Genomic DNA, 9952 nt, shown 5'->3' on the forward strand with positions numbered 1-9952 from the left:
GAACCCAGCTCTCAGGCACATAGAATTCTGTTTGCTGTGTTCTGCTGCTGAGGCCAAACTGCCTGGAGTCCTCTTTGTACAGTGGCTACCTCCAAAAGGGAATTAGTTGTTCCCAATAGCGGCTGTACACCTGCACACCTTCCAACTTCTTGCCACTTGCTCTTGCTGGGGCATTTGATATGCCTGTTACAAGAATTGGGGACTGTAGCTCATCCAAATCAATGAGCTCAGTAATAGTAAATAGCCCTGATGAGGCAGAGCTATTGCTAAATGATTTTTTTTTTGGGGGGGGGAGGAGGTTGAGGGAGGATATGATGAGAAGGGTCAGTACATAATATATCATCTTATCTGGAATCTTTAATTATCCAGATCCTTTTTTATTTTTTCAGAGAATGCACAACTCTACATGTAGTTGAACATTAACTCTGAAAAGGTTAAAAGAAAGAAACACACGCAAGAATCAGACAAAGGAGAGCTGGAGTTCTTGTGTATATCCACTTTTTTTTTCTCCAACAGGTTTATTTTTAAAATAAGGAACTGGATTTTGTTGGGGGGGGGCAAGATGGGGGGGGGAAGGCGGGGTCAAGGCCGGGGCGTGGAATAGAAAATAAATACAAATATAAACTGTTTTGCTAACCGTTTTATAACCACAACAAACTAGTACACAGGAGGCCCTATACAACAACAACACAATAAAGGCTTAACGATTGTGGTGTTCCCATGGCCAGGCTGAAGGTTTAGTCTCTGGTATTTGGAATTTAGGTTGCAGTCCTTGTGATGGGGATGGATGGCTGAGGAGGCGCTGACACAGTCCGTGCTCTAACCAGACTTGAACAGGAGGATGGCCACCTGGCCCATGTAGAAGTAGATGAAGTGCTTCGTCTCATGCGTCACGTAACTGCCGAAATTCCTCCCCACGATGCAGTGCCAGGTCGGGTTGTACTTCTTGTCGAACTCCTTCTTGATGTGGGCCGCGATGTCCTTCTCGATGTTATACTTCTCCAGGGCCTGAGTGGCGCACTCCACCGAGTCCTGCTGCATCTCCTCCGACATGTCCGCGTTCTTGATCACCGCCTTGCGGTCGGACATGGCTACCCTTCCTCAACCACTTCAACAGAGGGACAGAAACCCGGAGCCGGCCCCACGAGGCGTCGGGAGCTCAAGTCTCTTCTTTCTGGAGACGATTCACCCACCGTGGCGGGCAAGGGTGAGGGGGCTGTATGGACGTGGTGGATCGGTGAGGTGCGGTTCTACGACGACGGCCGCATCGGGCGCAGCGACCTCAGGAACCGGTGCAGCCTGGCGCCCCTCGTCTTTGTGTGCGCTTCGAGGACCCCCGTTGAGGAGTCCCGCGCGCCGGCTCCCACAGAACCCCGCGCGCCGCCGCCCCTCCCTCCTCTCCGCTCCGCGTGCCGTTGCTCCCGCCCCTCCCTGACTAGTGGGCTGGCCCCATAATGCCCCACGCGCCGTCGTCCCCGCTCCTCCCAGCCCAGCGGGCTGACCCCACAGTGCCCCACGCGCCGTTGCTCTCTCCCTTCCCTCCCGAGCGGCCTGCTCCCACAGTGCCCCGCCCCCCACACCTCCGTTGGTCCCCGTCCCTTCAGGCCGCCCCCTCCACGCCGTTACCCCGCCCCTTCCTGTCCCGACCCTATCACTGGCCCCTCCTCCACGCGCTGCTGGCCTCGTCCGACCCTTTCCCTGCGGGCGCTGCACGCGCAAACCCCTCACCTTGCCCTTGGGGACTTCACCTGGTTTTTTTTTTTTTTTTTTTTGAGAAACCAGCCGCACCAACCTGACTTGTGGTGACTCACAACCAGTCCTGGAGGAAGAAGTCTTTCAGTTAAGCCGTGATCACCGCCGTGAGCCAAAGGAGATTAGCTCTGGAAGGTTAGGAGGACGTTTGTCTCATCCCTCTGGTCCCGAGGATTTAGGGACAGACTCTGCGCCAGAGCAAATGGCTTCCCTTCCTTCCCCTCTCTGCCCCCTCACGATCTTAAAAAATGAGGCGAGAGCCCTGCAGTTGGAGGATATGGGTTCTAGCCGCCCCTTTCCGTGTGACCTAGGACAAGTCACTTCTGAGCTCCAAACTCGCCAAATAGAATTTTAAAGGAAGATTTGACACGGAGAGAAAGAGCAACTGCATTTCAGTGCAACAATTCTGTTCGAGTCACTCGGTATGACTACCTTACCTTTTCATGTTTTTTGGCTTTTTTGCGGGGAAATGGGGTTAAGTGACTTGCCCAGGGTCACACAGCTAGTAAGTGTCAAGTGTCTGAGGCCAGATTTGAACTCAGGTCCTCCTGACTCCAGAGCCGGTGCTCTATCCACTGCGCCACCTAGCCGCCCCTCATGTTTTTTTGTTTGTTTGTTTTTGTTTTTAAATCACAGTGGATAAGGCCAGGATGACAAGAGGCAAAACTATCCAACTCATTACAATCAACTAAATAAAAAATAGGGCAACTAGGTGGCACAGTGGATAGAGTATCGGCCCTGAATTCAGGAGGATCTGAGTTCAAATCCTACCTCAGACACTTGACACTTACTAGCTGTGTGACCCTGGGCAAGTCACTTAACCCTCACTGCCCGGCCAAACCCAACCAACCAAAAACAAAAAAGAAAAAACTAAATAAAAAATAAGTTCAGGGTGGATTAAAACCTAAGTCAGATGGAGACTCAGATGGAAATGCAGGTAATCAAGAGGGTGAGGTTTCAGAGAACCCCCTACTCCCCCTCTCTGATTAGGTGACTGCTTGGTCCGTGTTCTCATAGATTCTGGCTGGTAAGGAAGAAGCCAGGGTTCTGGGAGCTGACAGACATTCCTTAGGTTGGGGAGAAATGCAGATGAAAGGTTTTCCCCCTCCTCCTCTACTGACTGTGAAGGCCTTTCTTCCCTTTAAGAGCAGAAGCCCAAATTTCAGGGCTCCGTCAAAAGAAAGTTGGTGGGTCCTGCTTCCTTATAGGCCAGAGATAAGCACTTGATCTGAGGACTTTTGTGGAAAGCAGAAGCTGGAAGTAGAGAGCAGTCCCACAATGTAGTACCAGGAGACCTGGGGAACATTTGAGAAGAGAATATACATTAGGTTGAGGTCACTGGGGACCAGGTCTAGGAAGCCTTCTGATAACACTTATGGCCCTGCTGTGATGGAGGTATAAGTTCCTTTCTCTATCTGTGCCCTGGTGTTGAGTTTCCTACAGAAAATCAATCCCAGGTTAGAAGTATTGCTCTTTGTTTTTATTTTTATTTTTTTGCTTTTATTTTTGTCAATTTCCTCTTTGAGGACAGGGACCATACATGCCTTTAGCCATATTTTTAGCCCCTATCATCCTGATGTTTAGCAACAAAGTTAGGTCCATGATAGTAAGACCATAAATGCTTGGTGCATTGATTTGAAATATTCTAACGGCCACAAGGAAAGAACAAATACCACACGCTCACCTTACTTGCTGTTTTTATTCCCTGGGTAAATTCTCCGGTTTTTAGCAGGAATTTTCTGGTAGCAGCCAGCTTTCAGTTAATAGTTAAAATAAAATTCTGTCATTTTCTTGGGAGTGGTCAGGGGAATACCGAAGAGAACAGAGATACCCAGGAAGGGCTAAGGAATGTGGAGAGATTCAAGAGAAAGAGAGAGCCTAAGGGGTTGGACCTGACAAAATCTATTTGGGACCCAGGGCCTATCTGATTCATGTTAGTAATGTCCCTTTTATGACCTCTACCTTGCCATTATCTTTGCTCCCTTCCACATTGCTTCTCCCCCAGAAGAGTGGAGCTTATCACCAGGCTGGTGGTTTTTATAAGTAAAATACTTTGATACCATCACTTTCACTCATACAAAAGTTTTATTTTTATGGTCTGGCTCAGGACCAAGATCATTCCATAAAAATGGATTTTCCAGAAAAAAAAATGGAAATTTTTTTCCAATAAGAATTTTATGGGGAAAAAATGTATCTTACTTAAATAGACAGGAGACAAAATATGCCACTATCACCCTTTCCCTCCTCCTCATCTTACCAACTCGCCCACTTTTTCTTCTTTACTAATGAATTAAAATTTAGAAACATTTAAAAGGGAAACAATTCATTAATAATGAATTTGCCTGGACATGACCTAAAAAAATGCCATAGAAGTTTCATAAGCATTATCTAAGTCTCCTTTCCAAACTCATTCATTCAGTAAAGCTGACATTCCTATGAAAATGGTATTTTACTTGACCTCCTTTGGAAACTCACAGATACTCAAAATGCTGTTTTCAGCCAAGACTCCTAGGGCCCTCATGGAAACTCTAAACTTTTTGGCATAGGTCTGAGGGAAAACATACCCTTGCCTAACTTCACTTGGTAAAGGCTTTTTACATGCAAAAAAGGACAAAATATTGCAAATGTGAATTTTCTATCTTTCCAAATATTTTGCTATCTAGAGAATTCTTTCTTTAGGGGGCCCATGTGGATCATTAAATTAGAGCATTTTTTTGGACATCTCCATTTAAAAAAAATTTTTTTTATTTGGCCTCTCCATTTTTATCAAACTTAAGGGAAGCATTGCTATAGAAGTTAAAAAAACACCCCCCCAAAACCAGCAACTCACATGGAGCTTCTTCTAGTCTAGCAGAGGGATAAGGCATCAACACAAATATTTATGCAATAACTTGCTGGTCCTAGGCAGCCCAGGTCATAACCTTTACCCTTTTCTACTAAGAAGCAACTAGTTTTGGATACATATATGCCAAGCAGGTTTAGTTCTGTGGGTGCCTGGTCCCTATACAGATGAGCCAAGTTCTTTTTCTTGAACTCTCTGGTTTGTTTTATCCTCACTCCAGAGACCCAAGGAAAATCATAAAGCTTAGATTTGACTCATGTCTAAGGTCTCCCCAAAAGGGAGTAGAAAGATAACTCAAAATACAATATAGAATAATTATAGGGCAGCTACGTTTTTCTTCCACACAAGAAACGATAAAAAACAAAAAACTTACAAGCATTCATTGACAAAAATTTAAACATGAAGCAATAACTTATAAGGCTGATACTTAAAACATCAAAATGTGAAGTGTTTTTGTGAGGACTGTTGAATTGACACTTTTATGCTTGACTTGGCTCTGTGTCTTTCAGACAGTCCTCTCTAGGCCCCTGTCTTCTAGCAAGCCAGGCCTGACTTGACCTCATCCTCCTACTGGTGGTCATTTCCAAGAGGTTCTTTAGTAGACATAAGGGGCTCTCAACCAGCACCAGCTGAGGAATCCAGGAATTCCTAACCTCTCAAACTCACAAGTCAGCCTCTAAAGATGAAAATGTTGATCTCAAGGTCACTGTTCCATCACCTGTGTTTAGGGGAAGAAACGTGAAGCAGTAAAGGTAGCAAGAAGGCCAAACTCAAGCTCACCTAGCCAAGGCCTTGCTGTGGCTGCCATGAGTGAGAGGTGACCATTTCTGCTGGGTTAGGAGAAGATGCCCCTCTATCTTGCCTCTTGGGAAATCTTAGAAAGGATGTACTTGTTACATGTTCCATAGAGAGAAAGGAAAAGTGAGCCAGAGGACAGAATTACTTCCTGGTTCAGTAACCAAAACTAAACTGATACTTTTGACATGATGCCTCAGTTATCTCCCGCCCCTTGAAGCTGTAACAGAGGAACCAAGGGACCACTCAGTGTTTACTGTGACATCCGAAAGTCTTTTAGAGATGAGCATGTACTCCTGGAAGTGGCCAGACTGTGATCCTAAATGTATGTGATGCTAAATTAATTGATCAATATATTGAGAAAGTTGGGAGAATTACCAGGATGTTCATTTATGATAGCAACAAGGATCAATCAATCAACTAACAGCTGGCACTTATTAAGCATCGATTCTGTGCCAAGCACTGTGCTAGACACTGGGATTCAAAGAGAAATGATGGAGAAAACAACACATGCATATATAAATGTATACAAAATAAAAACAAAATAAACTTATGGAGGGGGAGAAGGAAGCAAAAGGAATTGGGAGAAACAGGAAAGGCTTCATTGTGGTACCTGAATAGAGTTTTAAAGGGAAACAAGTTGCACAGTAGATAAAACACCGGCCCTGGATTCAGGGGGACCTGAGTTCAAATCTGGCCTCAGGCACTTGACACTTACTAGCTGTGTGACCCTGAGCAAGTCACTTAACCCTCATTGCCCTGCCAAAAACCAAAAAACAACAACAACAACAAAAAAAAAAAACCCCAAACAAAAAAGGGAAACAGGAATTTTAAGAGGAGGAGGTGAAGGAGGGAGTGCATTTCAGGCATAGTGAATAATCAGTACAAAGGAGTTGAGATAGAGATAGAGTGTTGTAAAGAAATGGAAGAAATCCACTTTGGTTGGACTGTAAAATATGGGAAAGGGAGTCAGTGTATAATGAAGGCTGAGAAGGTAAATTAAGGCCAGATTGGGAAGGGCTTTAAAAGGAAAAAAGAATTTATATTGATTCTGGATATAACGGAACCACTGGAGTTTATTAGGTGACATGGTCAGACCTGCTCACTCTTTAGGAAAAGCACTTTGGCAACTTGTTTGTAAGGTGGATTGAAAAGAGTTTGAGGGGAAGGCTGTATAAATAATGTGCATGAGCTTTCAAAGGGGAAAAATTATGGAAGAGTTAGGACAGACAGGGTCTGGAGGTGGCAGTGGGGAATATTACTAATTAGAGAAATGCAAACCAAAGCAATTCTGAAATTCCATGTCATGCCCATCAGAGTGGCAGAGATAACAAAAAAGGAAAATGATAAATTTTGGAGGGATTATGGGAACATAGACATATTGATGCAATGTTGGTGGGCTTGTGAATGAAAACAACCATTCTAGAAAGCAAATTGAGATTATATACAAAAAGTTACTGAAAGGTACTTGTGCTTTGATCCAGCTATACTACTTCTAGGCCTATGTTTTGAAAAGATCAAAGGAAAAGAAAAAGGGCCTTTATGTGTAAAAACATTTATAGCAGTTTTTTTTTTTGTGGTGGCAGAAAACTGGATGTCCATCAATTGAGGAATGACTGAATAAATTGTGGTATATGAATATGATAGAATACTATTGTTCTGTAGGAATGAGGAAATAGATGATTTTGAAAAGACAGAAGAATTATATGAACTGTTGTACAGTAAAGTGAGCAAAATCAGTAGAACAATTTATAGTATAACATCAAAATTATAAAATGAACAAATGTGAGGACTTTTATGAACTGATGATAAATAAAATTAACGGAACCGGGGGAACAATTTATATAAGAACAATAACTGTAAAAACAAACAACTTTGAAAGGTGTAAGAACTATGATCAATATAGTGCTCATTTATGATTCCAGAGGACTGATAACGAAAAACACTATCCATGACAGAGGGGTAATGGATTTAGGGTACAGAATGAGACATTCATATATTTTTATATATAGCCATGGAAGAAATTTGTTTTGCTTGACTAGGCTTATTTTTTTTTTTAACAATTTCTTTCCTTTTTCTCTCCAATGGGGTGGGAGGTGAAAGGGAGAGAAAATAGATTTCTGATCATTTAAAAAAATTGAGAGATGAGGGAATACAGATGTGAAATTTGTATGTACTTTCAGATGACATCACTTTATTATTAGTTATACTGAACTGTTTTATCTTTTTTTATGAGACACTTATAAAATTATGTAATATAAAAACAAAATGGATCAATAAAATTGAAGTGACCAAAAAAATTACTTCTTGGCCCTATGAGTTATGGGAAATGGGAAGAGTGGCCTCCAATGGAATGAAAAATTGGCTTTTTGTTAAATATTTCAACCGAATATTGTCTGAGAGTAGGTCAGAGCTAACAAAGGACCCAGTGGGCAGGGGCTAGGACAGTAGTAAATTAAGTTGAAATGGGCTTAGAGAAATAGAGATGAAATTTCAGGAGGTATCTTAGTAGGGGGTGTGCTGTTTACATCTCAGGTGGTGAGACTGGATGACCAGGATTTGGGAAACCGGTATGACAGGAGGTAGGTAGGTTGCAATGCCATGTTGGCAGTAGGGGAAGAAGATTGCTCAGTCAGTAGAACTTATTAGACAATAGAGGGATTTCTTGAATGAAGTGGTCCCAGACTTCTTAATGAATGTGGTGTTTTGGCAGATGCCACCCTTGGTATTCTACAGCTCCTACTGAGCATGGCTCCTGGGTGGCAATGGAGGCTCTTCAAGGGTCTCCATGTGTACTGGGACCCATGTTGATGTTCTCCAAAACCTCTTTCTCACTGTGAAACTCTATAACTGGAGAAATATGAATGTTTCTCATGCTTATTTGGTGAGAAGAAGTCAGTCTTGAGATTGCATGATTGGCATTTATTATCAGCTTCTTTTAAAATGGCCTCTGAAAGGGGGCAGCTAGGTGGCGCAGTGGATAGAGCCCCGGCCCTGAAGTCAGGAGGACCTGAGTTCAAATCCGGCCTCAGACACTTAACACTTACTAGCTGTGTGACCCTAGGCAAGTCACTTAACCCCAATTGCCTCACCAAAAAAAAAAAAATGGCCTCTGAAAGTGGTGGTGTCAGCTCTGAATGCCTTTTGAAAATAGAACTAGGCTTCCACTTAAACAACAAGTCAAGTGGGAGCTGTAGTGGCTCTAATGCTTAGGAGGAAGGCCTTTACTTATCTGGCCTATTCATTACCAGCCCTCCCCCCTTGATCTACAATCTGTAGGACTTGTTAGTGAGTGACAGGCAAAGAATGTATCTTCTTTTGCCAAAATAATGGAATGTTTAAACCATCTCCCAAGGCATTTGCTTTTCAGTTTTAGTTGCCTGGCTCAAAATTATTTGCTCCAAAAGAAACAGATTCTTAATAGTGCTACAAAGTGAAATTCTACTCTTTATTCCTGCTCCTAATTTAGTAGAAAAATGATGGGTGTGAATCTAACTTAAAGAAAGCAAATGACTCCATTTCAGTGGGACGTAAAAGAGCAGATATATATATATATATATATATATATATATATATATATATATATTTGCTTTCAGTGTAGATTGCCAAAGGGATCTTTCTCCTAAGACAGTTTCTTGGAGTGATGTGAAAATGTTCGCAAGATGTCACTGAGTTTGAATATTATGGCCAGTTAGGTGGAAGGGAATATGAAATAAATGGTTCTGGCAGTGAGATAAGTCTAAGATTGGTATAGATTTATTGAGCAATTGCAGAATGATGGGTTGAACTGGATAAGCAACTTCATAGAATGCATACAGGATGGCATTGTGCATAGAATGTTGGACACAGAGTTAGGATGGCTCCCAATCTCTTTAGATATTTTGTGTGACTAGGGAAATTAACCTCTGTGAGCCTTAGCTTCTTTGTCTCTAGAACGATAATAGCACCTAGCTTTCTATTTTCTATAGGATAAAATATGACCCTTCTGTTTAGTGTTTAAAGCCTTTTATAACTTGGCCCCTACGTAGCCTTTCAGCCTCATTATACATTATTCCCCTTCTCACACTAAAGTCTAGTCAAACTGTCCTTCTTGCTATTTCTCCATTTCCTTGTCTCCATGTCTTTGCACTGGCTGTCCCCTCATGCCTACAAATCACTCCCCACTCATCTTCACCTGGGAGAATCCCTTCCTTCTTTCATGACTCAGTTCAAGTACCACATTCTATATGAATCCTTTTCTGATCCTCTCAGGTCCAAGTGCCCTCTCTTCTAAAACGTCCTTGGATTTATTTTGTATATGTTCTGTATATACTTCTGTATGTACACGTCTCCCCTAAGAGACCATAATCTCCTTCTGGATGGGAACTGTTTATTTTTTACCACTATTCCCTATACTTAGCCCAGGTACTTGACACATAGTAGGCACTCAAAAAAAATACATGCTGATTGGTATCTTAGAGTAGATTAAATACCTATGGGTTGGGTGCTTGTTTTTTTGTTTGTTTTTTTAACAACCCCCAAGCTAAGATTGTTTTTTTTTACATTTTAAAATACAGTTTTTAT

The 9952-nt window shown here is 42.4% G+C and overlaps 1 protein-coding gene across 1 annotated transcript; it reads right to left on the minus strand.

Moving 5' to 3' along the window:
- Window positions 1–543: 543 nt before the first annotated feature.
- On the minus strand, window positions 544–1326 carry LOC122749740 (dynein light chain 1, cytoplasmic-like). Its single transcript, XM_043996237.1, has one exon. It carries the CDS (start codon window positions 1087–1089, stop codon window positions 820–822), a length of 270 nt encoding a protein of 89 aa, XP_043852172.1. The 5' UTR covers window positions 1090–1326; the 3' UTR covers window positions 544–819.
- Window positions 1327–9952: the final 8626 nt, after the last annotated feature.

The sequence above is a fragment of the Dromiciops gliroides genome, chromosome 3 (assembly GCF_019393635.1).
Source record: "Dromiciops gliroides isolate mDroGli1 chromosome 3, mDroGli1.pri, whole genome shotgun sequence".
Lineage (NCBI taxonomy): Eukaryota > Metazoa > Chordata > Mammalia > Microbiotheria > Microbiotheriidae > Dromiciops > Dromiciops gliroides.